The sequence below is a fragment of the Petaurus breviceps genome, unplaced genomic scaffold (genome assembly GCF_028583685.1).
Source record: "Petaurus breviceps papuanus isolate PSGF00001 unplaced genomic scaffold, PetGlider_PUasm1.0 154, whole genome shotgun sequence".
Classification (NCBI taxonomy): domain Eukaryota; kingdom Metazoa; phylum Chordata; class Mammalia; order Diprotodontia; family Petauridae; genus Petaurus; species Petaurus breviceps.
In genome coordinates, this window is record NW_027185715.1 from 1,820,811 (window position 1) to 1,840,523 (window position 19,713).

At 38.3% G+C, this 19,713-nt stretch overlaps 1 protein-coding gene across 7 annotated transcripts in view; it reads right to left on the bottom strand.

The window, feature by feature from the left end:
• Nucleotides 1–19,713, bottom strand: part of R3HDM2 (R3H domain containing 2) — a 162,935-nt gene that overhangs the window by 35,124 nt on the left and 108,098 nt on the right. For all 7 annotated transcript variants that reach the window (XM_069079941.1, XM_069079938.1, XM_069079975.1 and 4 more), the window contains exons 3-9: nt 10,548–10,589; nt 4,970–5,056; nt 4,355–4,481; nt 3,463–3,541; nt 2,576–2,635; nt 1,865–2,005; nt 1,245–1,353 (exon numbers count right to left, since the gene is read on the bottom strand). In XM_069079941.1, coding sequence (XP_068936042.1) covers nt 1,245–1,353; nt 1,865–2,005; nt 2,576–2,635; nt 3,463–3,541; nt 4,355–4,481; nt 4,970–5,056; nt 10,548–10,589 — 645 coding nt within the window. The remainder of the gene's footprint in view (nt 1–1,244; nt 1,354–1,864; nt 2,006–2,575; nt 2,636–3,462; nt 3,542–4,354; nt 4,482–4,969; nt 5,057–10,547; nt 10,590–19,713) is intronic.

Here is a 19,713-nt window from a genome sequence, read left to right on the forward strand (position 1 = left end):
CCTACTCACCAAGTGCAACAGATGAGGAAGGGCCCAGAGCCAGCTCCATTATGGATCAAGAACAAAGTTGAAAGGTATGTATAAGTTAGAGATCACTGGTCTCTAACTCAATTTGCCTCTAGGCCTGAAAAATCTCTAATTCATACAAAATAGGCCACTGGAGATATGGAAAGAAGGGTATTGGCATGGAAAGGCTGTTGTGCTTTGTTTTTCCCAACCAGGCCCAGTTTGTCCACAACCATCATGATGCTCTAACCTAAGAATCTCCTCACATATGCCCATAGAAAATGTTCCTGTTTTCTTCACAGCATACTACATCCCAGTTAGGAATAAAAATGGGATACTACTTATCACACAGAGACTAGGTAGAATTATAACGATTGCTCTCTAGGTCCTCCAAATTCCATATAGCTTTCCTTCTTTTGCTCTCTTCCTACAACCCTTTGGAGACTATGTCAGAAACAAAGTCCTCACTTAGCTAAACTAATCAACTCAGAAAGAAGAGGGAAAACTAACCCAGCATAAGCAATTACTGCCTAAAGGAGGCCACAAGGTCAAGGCAGCAGCCAGGACAGTAAATGAAACCTGGAGCAAATTAACTGGGAACTCACAGGGAGAGGACAGGCTTCCCCACAGGAGTGTACTATAAAAGGGCTATTACTTGTAGAACCCAACATCAAAAGTCAATGTAACTAACTCACCTTGAGTGGAAGGAGGTAGAAAATGACTAAAAGACTGGGGACAAGGGATCAGAATCACTTTTAAAGTGGGTAAATTATACCACTACCTACCTACATGTTTTTTCTAATATTCAGGAACATATCTGACTGTGGACAAGTGGGAGAGGGACAGGGTTGGCTTTTGGGGTGCCCTAAACAATTCCCCAACTACTACAGAAATATCTATTTGTATGGAAGCTGAAGAAGCAGGAAGGGGCTTTGCTCTGTCATATAATACAATAAGGAAGGGTTAGGGAGGCATAGGGATGGGCTCTGAGAAGGGTAATGGAGTTCCATGTGAAAAAACGAGAAAATCCAGTAAAACTTAGTATTGTTTCTGTGGGGCTCAAAGGGTAGCTTCCAGATCAACAAATGTAGTCTAACAGCTGAATAAGGTATGCTCCATGTGGCTGGACACAAGTTCTAAATCTTTTCTCTATTTCATAAAAATTCCCCTCTCTTCCCAGTTTCTCTCTCACTGAAAACTTTCTCCGCAGACCTGCCCCTCCCCTCTGAAGTCTTCACCTGGTTATCATCCCGGTCCATGCTGGTGTCATCTCTCTTCAGGATGAACCTCTGTTGAAATTCTACATTCTTCTCATCTTTGATATGCTCTGAGAACCTCTGTTCAGGGCTGGGGTTGTGGGAGAATGTTAGGGAAAGAAAGAAACCCTTCTGTTAGAAAGTAGCCTGGGTTTATTCTCTCATGATCTACAACTCTCAATTCAGCTGGTGCTTTTTTAGAAGTGATCTCAGGGAGGGAACATTTCACTACAAATAAAGAGGTCTCCTTAAAATGTTTAGACCCCATGTTTTTTATCCCTGCATTACTTTTCTTTTCCTAGGATTATACCTATAATATCTCAGAGAATCTAAGCTGAAAGGCTTGGGTTCATCTTCTAGACAAAGGTGATTAATGGTAATTACTCTGCTTGCTTCTTAAAAGGGTTTGAAGTTACTGAAAAACTTAAAATGTAACTAATGCAGGACTACTGAAAACTAAAACAAAAAGACAAGAGCACAGGAACTGCTGTGCGAGGCCCAAGAGTGAGTTGGCAGAGTGCCCTTCCCTTAATGCACAAACACCCTGACCCTACATCTTCCAGGTCAAGGAGAGCTTTTCTAGTTTTTGCCCCCTTGCTTACATCCTTGTGTTACTGGTTTTGTTGATGATGACAGCTTTTCCAGTTTGGTCAACATTGTGGTCCATTCCAAAATAGGCAGCAACCCGGTGTAATAGCATCCGGTGATATGAGGTCATCTGAGGAAATTTCTTGAACTGGTTACTTGGGGCAGTCCCAAAATTGGAAGAATAAAAGAGGACAAAGGAAAAATTAATTTAAGAGACATAATTTTTGTTTGTTTGAAGTATATGAACCAGAAAGTTTTCTAAGAAAAAGAAGAACATTTTAAGGAGAGATATGTTCAATGTGAACCAATAGGTTTTTCCTACACCTCTTATATCCAAGGCACTTTACTCTGTGCCAATATATTAAAGTCTGGGACTTACTAGGGCAAAAGCCCAGAGAAAGACTGGATTGAAGAAATGAAGGGAAAAGTCAATTGATGAAGAAACAGTAGAATATAGGACAGGGGCTGTTGAAAAAAAAACAAACTGATTTTTGTTTCTGGTCTACATTGTAGCTGGAAAAAAGATGAAAAAACTTTTTTTTTTTTTTGGCTTATATACACATTGATCCCTATTTTGGCTGCTTGTCTCCTTCTGGTGCCTCGTGAATATTTACTTTAAAATTCAGAATTTAAGGTAAAAATACGCTACCCCAAGACACGCTCATAGATTTTTTCCTCTAAGGACCTTCTCCCTCCAAAATGTGTTCCATACATACACTACTTACTTGTTGTCATTAATGAATTCCAGAATCTCTTGTTCTAACTTTAGCAGCATCATTCTGTCCCTGTTTAAAAGATATTGAAAAGAAGCACTCCTAACTGTTTAAAAGAATGAAAACACAACCCCGCAAAATCACAGACGAAGAACACTTTCCAACCCTCCTTAGCAGGTGATGATACAAAGGCTGTACAGGTTTCACTAGTCTATGCTGCTGTGTTAAAAAACAAAAACTACTAAGTAAAACCACCCAATCTGTTTACTTTTCCCCCCTTGGTTTTTTTTTAACTTTGTTTTTAATGTGTTTTTTATGTTCTTCTGGGAGACATTCTGCTGGCAGCCATATTGATATCAACACACATTCAATTATTTTATAATCATTGTTTTGATGATTATCTATAGGATTTTTATATCTAGCCTGTAATATAAAAAAAATTTTTTTTAAACTTCTATGTTCTTTGTAAACATTCTATACCTTCATTTCTACTATCCCCTCTACAGTCACAATTTCACTAAAAATTTCCCTCCCCCAATATTCCAAAATCAGAAAACTCAAGTTAGTAATATGAATCCTTTACAAAATTAAACTCTACTCTGGGATTCTAATAATAAGAGATCAGGGGCATTTTCCCTCCAATATAACGGCCCACCCCTTACCCTAAGCTCTACCCCATTTTTCTTTTCTTTTTTTTTTTTGCTTTTTAAAAAATATTTTTTGGAGGGGGGAAGGCAGGGCAATTGAGGCTAAGTGACTTGCCCATGGTCACAGAGCTAATAAGTGCTAATGTCTGAAGCCAAATTTGAACTCAGATCCTCCTGACTCCAGGGCCAGTGCTCTATTCACTGTGCCACCTAGCTGCCTCACTTCACCCCATTCTTAAACACTATTTTTACCTTGGGTTTTTTTTCAGTGTGTTTACTAGAAATTCATGTAGGTCTATTCCAGTGGAATCTGTATATTCTTGACTGGAGTCTGGAATCACAATAACAAAAACACACAAAATAAGTAAAACAGACCACTGACCCCTTACAACAGTCTTGATTAAGCCAGGAAAGAAGGATCCACACAATAAGGAATTAAAACAGCAAAACCAAAGAACGAAGTTTTGGTATTCCAACAGGCCAACCTTAGATTTCCTATGACACTAACAAAATCAGGAATCTATACCACAATGTTGCATCAGTATCATACAGAAACACCTTCTGACTCTTTAAGCATTTAAATGAATGTCCTGAGCATGACAGAATGCTCAGGGGGAAAATGGTAGATGGAGCAGATAGTGCTTCAACATTCAGAGTCTAAGCAAATAAATAATATTGAAGAACTATGCACAGAACATTCACAAAGTGGAGCCAAAGGAAATTTTTAATCTGGAATGCCTCCCTCTTGTCACTCAGCTTGACTTGAGAACATCTTATCATCAGTCAAGAAGTTTAAAAGAAAAGAATCATTAGAAAGGCAACTCTGCATTCAAAGGTTCATATAATCCATTCTGCAAAGTCAAATATAAGTAATTTTTTGATTACCTGGCATTAATTCATATTACTATTAAAACATATATCAGAATTGCTCAAAATGTCCTCCTCTGAGAGGTAATATTAATATAGCTGGACTATCTCCTGGAACTCAAGGGTAGGGTCGGGTAAGAAGCAAAATACATTTCCTACACATCTCCTCGCCCAAGAAATCCATGAATTAGTACAACACTCTAAATTGAACAGTTAAGGTCAGCAGAATCAAGGACCTAGGAAGAGAAGACCTAAGCTATGAAGGGTAACACCTCACCTCTAGACAGCATTTTTCTTGGGACCTTTTCTTTATTTTTGTCTTTGTCTTCCTTTTCAGAGCCATCTTTCATGGACTTCTCTTCCTCTTTGTCAGAGGGGCAACTGATATGCAACTGAATTATATCCTGGGAAGAAGGATGAGAATATTATAGTCAATAAGGAAAGGATACTCCAGCTAATCTAAATCTCTCTCCTACAGAAGAGAGTATGTTTATCAATTTTTTTTTCATTCTAATAAGAAACAATCCCTCTTGGGCTTACAGCTGAGGCCAAGTTCATTCTATTGGCTCTCTGTGTCTGCTATAGGAAGAGCTCTGGTTACACACACTGCTCTTTGTAATCGAAATTGGGTGAAAAAGGCCCCAACTGCACAGGGTAGGATAGGAGGGAAAGATTGTTGGTAAGAAGACTTCTCTCCCAACCCTTAAATTTCCTTGACTTGAACATCCTGGGTGGTCCACCTCCTCTACTTAGCATGGCTGCAGCAGCTTTAGGACATCTCCTCCTTCCTCCATCCTCCCCTCTGACTTGCAAGTTAGACATTCATATTGCTTGCTGTGCCTAACTAAGAAGCTACCAAATCTAGAAGCTATTCTTCCTAAAAAGAACCTACTTGGGTTTCCAGTGGCCCATCAACAAAAGGGGCAGAAGATTCCTCACACACTGCCAGGCTCCGTACCAGCTTCAGTTTAGAATTAGACTAGGGGAAAAAAAAACATATGTAAGTTGAGAATGTAGAGGTATCCTCTCTGGTTTTTGCCAAACACCTACCAGACAAAATAGTTTTACAAACTAGCTCCTTTTTGTGCAGGTCTATACAGGTTTACTACTTTTAAGTACAAATGGAATAGTGGTAGAGATTATTACATCTATGGTTGGGAAATCACCTAATCTAATTATCTGTGTCCCAAATCCAGGCCCAGAAACTTAAGTCCAAAAGTGCATACTGTCTGAGAAGTGACCACAGAACAAAGAAAGAACAGCTAAAGGAAGGTATACAAAATGCTGAATTAATGAACTCCATTCTATTGCCATGTCACAAAAAACTAGGCTGCCTGGAGTAGTTTATAAACTGGATGATCCTCAGAATCAAGCAATCTATTATAAAAACCATTTCTATCCCTCCAAAAAAAAGCAAAAAAACCCATTTCTATAAATCACTGTTCCCCTGTTGGATTCCCAGCAAGAAAACTGGGGGGTGGTCTATTCGGAGCAAGCTCTACTTAAAAAGATACTTCAGACAGCAATCTGTTCATCCCTTCTCAATCCATTTCATCCTATCATTTGTTCATTTCCTTTTGCAAATCTGAAAAAGGGGTCTACCCAATTCAACTTAACAAATACTATTAAGTCCCCACTCTATTCAAGATATAGCTGGAGGGATAGAAAAATAAAAGCATTAACAATCCTTGTTCTCAAGGAGCTTATATTTTGAGGGGTGAGGGTGGAAGAGAAACACAACATGTACACAGAGAAGTAAATATAAGATATACTTGTAAAATTTATAAAATAAATGCAAAATAATTTGAGAGAGAAATGAATTAGAATGACTTATTACAGCGATTAGAATGAGGAGTCCCTGGTATTAAGAAATTTAAAAATGAAGATACTTGATCAGTTTCCAATTCTTTCTTTTGGTGGAAAATACTTTTTTTTTTCAGGGATAAATGTGCTATTTCAGAATAATATCTCTTAGTATCAGCAGGATGTATATGAAATAGAAATGAGGTATTCTGTGGTAATCCACGCATACCCTCTAGTAGGAAATAGAAACCTAATACATGTCCAAAAGAGACTAAAATAAGAATATTCTTTACAATTCGCTGGAGATAGGAATAGGATACTTTCAGTCTCCAAATCTGTATACTGGCTGGTAAAATGCTGTGACAGCTGCTGTCTAGAGGCAGCTAAGTGGCACAATGGATAGAGCACTAGACCCGGAGTCAGAAGGACCTGAGTTCAAATCATGCCTGTGATACCTGTTAACTATGTGACCTTAGGTAAATGATTTCACATTTGCCCCAGTTTCCTCAACTGTAAAATGGGGATACAACCACCTTGTTGAGAGCATCAAATGAGATATATGTAAAGCTCTTAGAACAGTTCTGACAACTTGTTTTGTTTCCTTTCTTTCTTGGGCAGTTTCAAAGATGGCTTTCCAAAGCTCTTTCTTTCTGTATAGGAAAAGTCTCATCTTTAATACATGTGAAAAATGCCCCCTTCTTTTTAGGAGGTCCAGGATGGTCATTCATGGCCTTTGATTCCAGCTCTGATTTGGGATCTTTGACCAGCAGTCATTAGTTGAGGGACATAAGTATGTAGGCCTGGAATGTTCTTGGGTTTATTCAAGGTTAGCTAACAAAGGGGAGGTGCAGGTTTCCTTAAAATCTATGTCTGGGGTCAGACAGTCACTTAATTGTGAAGTTAGTGGAAAAGAGTAGAGACCTCAGTTGGTTTTAGAGGCAAAAGTAGGAAATATTAAAAACCAGATACTGGTTGATCCATACTGGCAGGATCCTTAGGGAGCTCAGGAGGAATGCCAAGACAGTTACTGTGAAACACACTCTTAAGTGATGAATCAAGGTCTCTGCAGGGTGTAGCTCATCCTTTGGGCATTGAAGAGGAGCTAGCTGAGCACACGGGGTGTTCAGCTAACACCTCATCCATTCTCATGCAAAGCATCAATGCCATCTCATCTCCTTTTTCAGTCATTCATGTTGTGGATAACTTTTAAGCCTGCTTTTGAACCGGTCTTCAGTGAGAAGGTTCTGCAGGCCACTCATGCTTAGCATGTGCTTCTCCATTCACCTCTGGGCGACTTAGAATTCATTTTTCATTAACTTTGTCACTCTATGTTTAATCATATGCCATTACAGGAAAAATACTGTTGTTAAAAAAGTGAGGCTCCATTTGAAGAAGTTGGGAGTTATAAAAGCACTGCATACTTTCCCACATGATATCCAGCATTATCCTCTCCTATTCAATTCTAGGCCTAATTCAATGTCCATATGTGGTATAATTGATAATACATATTTATGGGACTCTACGCCATTCAGTACATGGTATTACAAACTGTCCATCCAATGGTATATCATCTGAACAATGGGCATCCATTCTTCGTCTGTTTAGTTTTTCCTGTGTAGAAACTTGTAAATGCAGGAGTGGTTACAAGCTGGAGGCTATAATGACCTGGGGTTTGATATCATCCACCAACAAGAACATCTAGAAAGTCTTCTCATCTACAGGAAATCCTTCATCTATTTGTACTGTAACATGGCAAATACCTTCAACATGTATATTCAACCTGACACTTATAATCAAGAGCTGTTGAACAAAGCTATTTCTGTTTTAAACATAAGAATAGGAGAAATCCTGTTGGAATAGATTTTAAAGCAATTTTTTGCTCTACTGACTCAAATTATTTTTTATAATTGACAACAAGCAAAGTGGAAATTGAACTTTCCAGTCAACTGCATGACCAAAAGATATCATGTTGTGGATGGAGGCCCAGCTTTGACTGAAGTCAGGAAGAGCCAGGTTCAAATTTTGTCTTTTAACACATAGCGGCTAGAAGATAGTCACATTCAGGGTTATGCTATGTTTCACAACCATTTCTGTCCTTTCCCCCTAAATGTATGCACAATATACTTTTTTTTGGAGGGGGGAAGGCAGGGCAACTGGGGTTAAGTGACTTGTCCAAGGTCACACGGCTATTAAACGTTATGTGGCTGAGGCCACATTTGAACTCAGTTCCTCCTGACTCCAGGGCTGTGCTCTATTTGCTGCACCACCTAGCCACCCCGCAATATATTTTTAAGTCTAATTTGCATTATTAGCATTTTCTTCCTAAAGAAAGGCTCGATAACATCTTTTCATTTCATACCAATTAATTCCTGATCTAATTCAACCTTCAACCCCAGAATCCCCCCTTAAAATAAAGCTAAACAGTTAAAACCAACCAGTACACCAAAATAGCTTGACATCATACCTATATTCAGCATTTACTGAGAGGAAGAAAGTGGCATTTTGTCATTTTGCCCCTAAAATCAATAATAACCACTGCACTTGAATTCAACTGCCTCTTGGTATTTTTGTTTACATTAATCTGTCAAAAATACATATACTGTTCCCTTGGTTAATCTTTCTTTGATCTGTACCAGTTCACAGAAGTCCTCCTGAGTTTCCTTCAGCCACTCATAATTTCTTAAGAAGTAAAAATATTCCATTACATTTATATGATACAGTTTGTCTAACCATTCCCCAATCAACAGGAACCCACTGGATTTTGTTTGTTTGAGGTTTTGGGTTTGCTTGGGTTTTTTTGCTACTACCAAAATTATTGTGTCACTTATTTTCACAAAGTCGGTAGGAAGAAGAAGGAAGGCATGTAAGGTGAGAATTATATTTTCTCAATTACCTTTTTCAGTACTGATCATTTATGTCCACATTTGTATCCTTCCCTCTTTTAGATATCATGCAAATCAATTCCTCAACACTGTCAAGAGTGTCACTTTCAGGGGCAGCTAGGTGGCGCAGTGAGTAGAGTGCTGGTCCTGGAGTCAGGAGAACCTGAGTTCAGATCCAGCCTCAGACACTTAACGCACACAAACAAAAAACCTAGCCATGTGACCTTGGGTAAGTTACTTAAACCCAACTGCCCTCCAAAAAGCAAAAAAAAAAAAATAAAGTGTCACTTTCACCAAGATTTCCTTTGCGTATACTAAGCTAATTCTTCCAATCATTGTTTTCTTTAAGCATCTTTCTTACCTGCTCATACAACATATTAGGGACCATAAGGTTGGGGTTTGTTTTATTTTCAGCCAGGACCTGTAATTTCACTAATATTGGGAAATCTGGATGAGGAAATTGCCTCTAACAATGGAAATCAGTAACTATTCTGAAACTTATGGTATTGAAGGATTAAGATTAATATAGTATCAAAGATTAAGTGGCTTGCCCAGAGTCACACAGCCAACATGTGTGGGTAGTGGGACTTAAACTTAGGTCTTCTATACTCCAAGACCCAGAGTTTAAGAAGCACTAAAGGGGTCGCAAGTAAAAAAGTTTAAGAAACCCTGTGTACCATGTTGGTTCCTGTGATGTGAATTATTTAAATCAATTAAAAATAATGACTGAACACACTTTTATCTGTACAATGAGAAAGTTGGACTAGATGGCCTCTGAAGTCCCTATGATCTTCTCATCTACTCTGTGCACAAAGCCAAGCGTTGTAGTGCAAAAAAAAAGAAGCACAAGACATGACCTTTGCTCTTGAGAAGCTTATGATTGATTATGTGTTGAGATAAGGCAAACCTATGAAAATTTACAAGCACATCAAGACTGTTATTAGTCAAGGAGCTGGTAGAAGGAAAGTCTGTGGGGACTTTTACCATCACAGCTGAGTACAGTGACAGTTCATCACATTATGGCTCATGGCATGTACACATGCACATGTGCACACATATACCATACCACACAAATACCACATATACCTCTCCCTACAATATCATACCAAATACATATACCACTATAGCTTTTCTAAACCATGTATTTCTTTGGGCAGAGACAAGCAGCACAGTAATAAGCATTTCCACTGCAGGAGATGTTCTTGTCCCTTATTGCTCCCCCAACTAACTAATAAATTGTTACTTTGCTAACACTTTACATGCCCCCTTGACACCTTTGCCTACAATTATCTTTTTAGTATTTTTTAAAAATATTAATTTTTAAAAATCCCTTAACTCAAAGTGCTAATAATCATATATCATTAAGCCATTCAAAGTTACTGACTCTTATCAAATGGGGACATGATTTATTGGGAACATGATTTATTGCAAGGAAAAATGTACTAGGTCACCATGTTCCTGAAGGCCACTGGTAAGATGGATTTCCAAGAGAACTAGTACAACTCGCTCTGGCTCCAAGGAGGGTGGCTCTTGGTAGGCTGCTCCCCCTCAACAAGAACAATACTCTAACTACACCAATGATAGATAATGGAGAACAGCAAGAGCCACAACATCACAACAGGAACTTAAAAGAGATGGCTGAGGACAGCTGGAGACACTTAGAGAAAAGATTATGAGAAAGCTTTACCCATGTTTACAGAGAAAACTAGATAGCTGTGATGAATTGAACCATAATAATGGTGATCAATGCCCCTGGACGGAAGGCAATACTTGTGACTCTCTCACCTTGGCTCTTTTTCTGGCATGCCCATGGTTGGAAGCCCGTCTCTGCAAAAAAGGGAAAAGAAATCATTAAAGGCAGGGGAAAAAAATCAACACTTGGGTAATCATCTGGCTCAAATGAGAAAATCTCCAGCTATGGGAACTATTTAAGAAGCACCTAGGCCATCATGAGAGTCAGAGATATTAGAATGACAGAATGATAGTACACTCTTCAAACTTGCAATTTCAACTCGAAAGAATAAAGCATCCAGAGCTGACTGGCTACCCCACATGACAAGGACCGGCTATGATTAAGTCATTTAACCTGTCAGAACTCAAAGTTCCACTGTGTATAAGAGGAATAATAATGATGATTACTACAGCAGTGCACAAACTACCTGGGATTAGCATGACAGTGATGGCCAGGAATGTGTTCTTCTACTAAGCTGATTCGGAACATCCAACCCTGACCAGACAAAACTGAACTGAGCTGGTTTCCTCAGCTGGCTTTCATGCCATAATGTGTCATTGCTTTCTTTTGTAATATTTTTAATTTGTAAAAGCTGTTGCTCTAAAAGAACAACTGTAACAACTGTTGAGAGATATTGCTGTAGCTGCTGGTGTGGAAAAGTCAAGCTCACGTATCATTCAAGCCAACAATGAGATAGAAATAGCTGGGCTGAATCACAGAAGAAAGCATGGTCAAAAATAAGGACTGGGGTGATGGAGAAGACACAATGCCAAGGACTGAAAAACTACTTCTGTGTAATAGCTTAACTAATCCTCAGAAAACAAAAACCTTCTGAGGGTTATGACATCTGGAGAAGTTGTTCCTGATTCTTTTACAGTACAATGTGGGGTTCCTGAAGATAGAACACTAAGAACAGTTTAAAAAAAAAAAGCTGACATCATTATGAAGAAAAGATGCTTTTCATGGGTGAGACAATATAAAGACTGGAGCACTAAAAATAGGAAAATGTAATTTTTTCCAATAAAACTCATTTTTTTTTATTCAATCTTACACCAGAATTATCAAAAGTAGTCCAGGTAAACCGATAAGGTCTGGGTATGATATTAGACCACAAAATATTCACATATACATCTAAAATGTTTTAGGGACTTTTAAAATATCTGGTGGCCTTATAAATCTTGTCTCCATTGAGAAAATGAACTATAAATAAACATACTGATATACTGAGAAGCCAACCTGTTCCAGAATTACAGAAATTCCCAAATGGAAATGGAATACATCATGGCAATCTATCATGCCACACAACATGAAAGATTAAAAAATTTACACAAGTGATGAAGACAAATACATTTCAATGGTCTAGAACTCACTGAAACCTCACTGAAAATTTATGAACTATATGGTTAGACCTGGAAAAGTGCTTTTTTAATGCCAGATCATATAAGATATATTAAATGGATTCAATAAAAGCCTTTTTCCAATTGACAAATAAAGGATAAGAATAGGCAGTTTTCTTTTTTTCTTTTTTAGTTTACATCATTCATTTCCACAGGATTTTGAGTTACAAATTTTCTCCCCATTTTTCTCCTACCTACCACCCCAAAATAGAGATCCCACTGAATATCCCCTCCCCCAATCTGCTCTCTCCCATATCTTCCCCCATACCCTCCCCCATACCCCCTCTGACTTTCCAGTAGGGCATGGTGGATCTCTATGCCCCAGTGCCTGTATATCTTATTTCCCAGTTACATATAAAATAATAATAATATATATTTTTTTAAACATTTGATTTTAAAACTTTCAATTCCAGATTCTTTCCCTTCCTCCCTCGTCACTCACTCTTACTGGGAAGATAAGCAATTCAATATAGGCTGTACATGTATAGCAGAATAGGCAGTTTTGAAAGGAAGAAATCCTAGATATCAATAGTCATATTTAAAAAATGCAGCAAACCACTAATAATTAAAGGAATACAAGTTAAAGCAACTCTGAGGTTCCACCTCACATCCATGAGATGTTGACCCAAAAAAGGGAAAATGACAAATTTTGGAGGAGCTGTGCAAAAAGCATATTAATGCACTCATAGTAGAACTATGAATTAGTCCAGCCATTCAACAAAGCTATTTATAAAATAAACATAATAAATAAATTAAATATAAAATAAAATGGAGCTATATCCAAAAAATTACTATGGTTTGCTCTTGAGATACCACTACTAGAACTATAAGGAAATCAAAGAAAGAAAGAATAGGATACTTAGGTACATAAATTTTTACAGTAACTCTTTTTGTGGTGGTAAAGAACTGAGTATGTGTCAATTTAACAATACTATTACATCATAAAAAATTATGAGAGTTTCAAAGAAACCTGGGAAGACTTCTATGAACTGACAAAGAGTAACATAAGCAGAACCAGGAGAATTATTTGCATAATAGCATTTTAAAGACAGAACAACTTTGAAAGACTTAAGAACTATCATTAACACATTAACCAACCACAGTTCCAGGACTGTGCCAACCATGCCAACAAAATCTAGATGGAGACATGGAGTCAAGATACAGTTTGAGACGTATTTTTTCAGACATGGTCAATGACATAATTTGTTTTGTTTGACTAATCACATTTATTATAATGGTCTTGTTTTTCTTCTTTTTATCAATATGCCAAGGAAAGGTAGGAAGGAGAGTAAATATTTTTTATTAAAAAAAATTAAAACAAGTACAGCAAAAGGAGGTCATGTCACATAATAAAAGTTTTTTTTAAAGATATAAAATCATAATGTTTATAAGGTAATACACTTAATTAACTTCGTTGCAGCTAATTTGTCCACCACTGCACCTTCTTCCTTAGATGGTTATTGTGAGGGTCAAATAAGATTATGTATATAAAGTCAAATGGTCATTCCATGGCTCCAACAATTATCATGAAAAAGTCATTTAACTACTCTGAAGTCTGAAATTCCATAACTATAAAGCAGAAATAGTAACACTTAGACTATCTACCTCACAGATTTATTTTGGTCTAATATTTTATAAACTTTTAAAAAACTATGTAAATGAGATTTTCATGTAATCAAAATTGACCATTTGATCTTCTACATTCTCTATTCCTAAATATGAGATTGTATTCATTTGCCTAGGTCATTGTAATAGGAATGTAAATTTTTAAGATCTTCCCTGCCCCTAGGCTTAAGTGCACCTGGAGCCTGTGGTGGGAGGCTTGTTTCTCAGGAGATGCTTTGTGATTGGGCAGTGGGTCAAGAAGGCTGTTACATTCTCTGAGCCAGGAGAAGGCTATATAATCCCTGATGTGAGGCTTTGTTTTGGGGCTCACTTTGAAAAGTGTTGTGTGATTTGACCAGATGACACTCTGGGCAGCCATCGAGAGCCCCCTGGCTTTGAAAACCCAGATGTTGATGCTTCCCTCTCTGGTAACTGGGATTAGGTATGGATGTGTGTAATGGTTGGACAGTTTGGAGGCCTGTCTGCTGAAATGTTCTTGTAACTTATGCCTGTAACCTCTGTATACTATGAAGTTCAGGGTGCTGACCTTTTCCCCCTGAACTAGGTAAACGATGTATGTTTGATTGATTAAAGTAAGCTTATTAACCCATTTTGAGTTGCTTTCCTTTAGCAAAGCAGATCTAAGAACCTGTGTTGGCAGATACCCTGGGGACCCTGGGGTGCTTGCTGCTACAGTCATTTAAAATAGGATTCATGTGTCAGGAACATTTGTTTGGTTTGGTTTTGCTGATCTCGACCTATCAATGATTAGAAAACATTTGCTTAAAACTTAAAATTTATTTTTCCATAAGAATAGTGGTATTATGCTAATCTATAAAAGTCTATTTCTTTTTTTTAATCTTGTAAAATACCTGAAGTACGGTACAAATAGTACAGAACTTAACTGACAATTATGGCAATGCTTCTATGGGCATAATAGGTAGAAAATAAGAAGAAACAAAGTAGGTGTCCATCCATGGTGGAATGCATAAGTGAACTAGTACACAGAATATTACTTTGCCATAAAAAAAAATATGGGAAGACTCATGTGAACTGATACAGAGTGAATTACACAGGATCAGAAAAATATTATACACAACCATTATAATTTAAATGGAAAGAACAATAAAATAACACTGAATGTTGAGTAACTGAAATGACCAAGTCTGGACCTGAAGAAGTTGAGAAGATGTCCCTCCCTTTCCTTCACTGGAGAGGCTGAAGACCACGAATATGGAAATGTTGCACATAAAGTCTGATTAAGTTTATGTGTTGCCTAATTTTGTTGAATTTTTCTCTCCTTTTTAAAAATTATTTATTACAAAGGATGTATTTCTGGGAAAGGGCATATTGAGAAGTGTATATTTGGGGGTGAAGGTGGTATAAAAACAAAAGATTTTTAAAATGCAGTAGTACGACAGCTGAGATGTAGAACCTTACTGGGTTAATGGAACTGAGTGGATGGCAGGGAAACAATTCTCTCTATGAAAGTACATTCAGTACTCCAAAGAGAGATGCCAAAAACATCTCCAATAGTACAAGAGCTGAGAGGAATTACCCCTTTTTTCACCCTCTGCACCATAATGACTCCTGTAGGGGCTATCAAGATAGAAGAGACAGGGACTACTTCCACAAAGGTTCCAATTTTTGTGGGAAGTCCCCATAAGTAGTGACTCCAACAGGAATGCAGGTTCCTAAGGGGTAGTGAGCAGCAAGGCCTTCAAGGGTATTGGTTCCTTCAAGAAGCAACAAAAATAAGGGGTGGCCAGGTGGCTCAGTGAGTAAGAGCACCGGCCCCAGAGTCTGGATGATCTGGGATTGAATCCGGGCTCAGACACTTAGCACCCACCCAGAAATAACTGGCCATGTAACCTTGAGCAAGTTACTTAACCCCAATTGCTTAAAAAAAAAAAAAGCAACAAAAATGACATCGATACAAAAGTTTCTGCAGCTTCCACAACAGTATGGAGAGGTGAGGAAGGCTGCATTATCTGCTTATGTGTATATTATGCATATGATGGATTTTTCTAAGTAAAAGACTATATAAACTCTACCCTCTATACTTGCTTCCTAGCCCACATAATAGAGAGTTTAGCATTGTTTACAATGACCTCTTGGGAACAGAATAACTTAGTCATATGAGCTAATTTAATTATATCTTTCACGATTATATGACAGGATATAATTAAGTATTCATTGCTCATCTATCTTAAGGATTCAAGACCCATTAATAGTATCCGGAGTCAGTGACTAGAGGAACAGGTGAATATTTGCTGACATGGAATTAGTCTTTATGACCACAGTCAGAGAGGAGGGAGGGAACAGAAAACAGGGAGATGGGGGAAGGAAGACAGGGAATACAGAGTGAGGAATCTGTATAGGCACCTGGTCCATACCAGGTAATTTCATGGGGTAAATGTAAAGTCTTCATCAACTTCATAAGATAGAAGAGGTGTAGCTAGAAAAAGATCAGGATGTCTCAGTGGCCTGTAAACTCAATATGAGGGAACAATGATGTAGCAGACAAGAAAGCTTGTGCAATTTTAGACTGCAATAAGAGCGGTACAACTTACATGAATAAAGAGGTCGGATAACACTGAGATTACTCAGTTTGGCTAGTAACCTTGGGGAGTTTACAGCAGTACAAATAGGACTGTGAAAGGCTTCAAGTTCATGTCATATGAGGAGCAAGTGAAAGAATTAGAAATTTTTAGCTTGGAGATCAAAAGCCAGAGGGGAGACCTAAAGTACTGTAATGCAGAAAAAGTATTTATTGTTCTGTTTAACTCAAGAAAAAAGAACAATGGGCAGGAAGTTGTATGGAGGCAAATTTAGGTCTGATGTAAAGAGACATAATTAGATCCATTCAACAGTAAAATGGGGTACCTAAGAAAGCAACAATAATAAAAGCTGACATTTACATGGAATTTTACAATTTGTAAAGCACTTTACAAATATTATTGTATTCCCATAATTACCTTGGGAGGTAGATACTATTATATAAATAGTAGATACTATTTACAGGAGAGGAAACTGAGACTAAGGGAAGTGAAGTCACTTGCCCAGGGTCCCTCAGCTCAAGTGTCTGAGGGTGGAACTGACCTCCAATACTCTTCACTAGCACTCTATCCACTGTATCATCTAGCAGCCTCTAAAGCCATAGGATCCCATCATCTGGGGTCCACTGGAAAAAAACTGGGTGAGCATTTGTGAGACAGAAAGTACTCTTTTTCAAGTGTCATTTGGATTTGACAGCCACTGAGGTCCCTTATAAATCTGAAATTCTTTGATCCTATAAAGCATGAAAGGGAAAACAGCTGGTGAACCAAAATATTTCCAACACAAACTTAGTCTTTTATAAATGTCCACAGAAATTATGTTTCTATAAACAATCTTAGTACTTCTAGAAGGCTGACTACATTCCTCCTTTTTCTTAATTTTAAACAGTATTAGCAGTTAGTAAAAAATGTTTCCTCTCCTTATTAAGAGAGAAAACATGATTTCTCCCAGACAGTAAAAGAAATGGCTGATTTTAATTGGGCTTGGCCAATCAATAAAGAAGAATTTATTAAACATCACTTACATGCCAAACTTGACTTAAGGTACTGAGACTACAAAGACAAAAATAAAACAGTCCCTCCTCATTGAGCTTACCTTAAATTGAGGAAAACAGCACATACACACATAAGGATATACAAAGTAAATAAAAGATAATTCCTGGAAGAAAATACTAGTATATGGGGAGGGAGGCAGTTGTAGAACTAATCTTTGAAGGAAACCAGGGATTCTAGGATGCAGAGGGAAGTAGGATCGTGGAAGTGCATTCTAGGCACGGGAAATAAGCATGGCGGAAGGCACCGTGGTACATAATGTCACTGAGAAACAGCAAGAAGGCCAGTCTGGCGGGACCCAGGAGTCCATGAAAGGGAGTGATATATAATTAGGCTGACTGGAGGCAGTTTGTGAAAGGCTTTCAACAGCAGAGGAGTTTGTATGAGATTCTAGAGTTAACAGCGAGCCATTGGACTTAATTAAGCATTCTGGAATATGGATTAGAGAGCGTGAAGACTTAGGGCAGGTCGACCCATTAAAAGACTATTTTACTAGTCTAGAAGAGTGACAAGGACCTGAATAAGGATGACAGCCATGTGAGCAGACACAAGAGGACAGATATGAGAGATGGTATGGAGGTAGAAACAACAAGATTTGACAACTGATCAGCTATATGGGATGAGGGAGAGCAAAAAGTCAAGGATAATCAGTGACCCTATGAATGGAGCTCAAGAAAGAGACCAGGACTAGATTTATTAGATATGGGGTAATCTGTATAGAGAGGAACCCACAGGAGCTGGTAAGGTCACTGAAAGAATAATATATATATATATATATATATATATATATATATATATATATCAGAGAAAGAGAGAGAGAGACAGAGAGAGACACAGAGAGAAGATGATCCAGGACAGAGCCTAGAGGTACACTTATAGTTAAAGACAGGAATATCAACAATGATTCAGAAAGAATTTTGAGAAGGATCAGTCAGACAGGTAGGAGAATAACTAAGAAAAAGTAGTCACGAAAATCCAGAAAAAAACCAGGGGAAGAGGGTGGTAAAGGACAGCAACTGAGAAAGTCATGAGATTTTGTAAGTAAGTAAACACTGGTAATTTTGGAGCAATTTCAGGTGAACGATGAGGCTGGAAGCCATGAGTCGCAAGGGGTTGAGAAGTGAGTATGAGGAGGAGATGCAGAGAAGAGAATTTTTTCTATAAGTATGGCTATGAAAAGGAAGAAAGATATAGGATGATAGCTTAAGAAGACAATGGAAAATTTTTAGGGCTAGGGAAAATCTTGGCATGTTTGGAGCTATCAGGGGAAGAGTCAAAATAAAGGGAGAGATTCAGTCAGTCAAAACACATTTATTAAGCACCTACTATGTGCCAGGTGCTGTACTAAGCACTGGAGATACAAAAAGAGGCAAAAGCCAGTCATTGCCCTCAAGGAGCTCATAATCTAAAGGGAGAAACAATAAACAAACAAATATGTACAAACAAGACAAATACACATAATAGTGAAACAATGAAATGAGGGAACGGATTAGTCTGAAGAGGTTTTTGGACAGACTTCTGGTAGAAGGTGGGATTTTAGCTAGGACTTAAAAGGGAAAGCCAGCGGGTGGAGGTGAGAAGTGAGAAAATTTCATGCAAGCGGAGAGACACAGAAAATGCTGGAGCTGAGAGATGGAGTGCCTTGTTCAAGGAACAGCAAGGAAGCCAGTGTCAAAACAGTACATTCCAGGAATAAGGTACAAGAAAACTGGAAGGGAGGAAGGAAGGTTAAAGTTATAAAGGGGCTTTGAATTACAAACAGAGGATTTTGTATTTGATCCTGAAGGCAATATGAAGCCACTGGAGTTGGGGGTTAGGGTGGGTGGTGGTGAGATAGTAGGATCTGAGGTTTAGGAAATTCACTTTGGCGGTTGATTTGGAGTGGGCAAAGACTTGTGGTAGGCAGATCTACCTGCAGGCTATTGCAATAGTCCCAGTATAAGCTGATAAGCCCTGTACAAGACAGATGGCAGATCAGAAGAGAAAAGGGGACATATTCAAGAGATGTTGCAAAGGTGAAATCAACAGGTCTTGACAACAGAGAATAAGGAGTCAAGGATAATATCCAGGCTACAGGCATGAGGAACTGGGAGAATGGTATTGCCTTCTATCCTAATATGGAAGTGGTAGTGGGAAAGGAATTAAGGGGAAAGAGCTCTATGTTGAACATGTTAAGTTTAAGATGTCTACTGAATACCCAGTTAGAGCTATCTGAAAAGGCACCTAGAGATATGAGACTGGAAGTCGGCTGAGAGGTTGGAGGAAGATAGGTATATTTGAGAATCATCAGCATAGAAATGGTCATTAAATCAATGGGAACAGATGAGATCATCAAATGAAGTAGCATGGAGGGATAAGAGAAAAGGACCAAGACAGAACTCTGAGGGACGCCTATAGTTAGAGGGCAGGTCCTGGATGAGGATCTAGCAAAGGAGACTGAGGAGTGGTCAGATAGGCAGGAGGAAAACCAGGGGAGTGTGGTGGCCTGAAAACCTAGAGAGAAGAAAGCATCAAGGAGAAGAGGGTAATCAACAGGTTAAAGACTGAAGAGTCAAAGAGGAGGGGCCTGGATCAAGGGTACAAGTAGATGGATTGGCCTAAGTGAG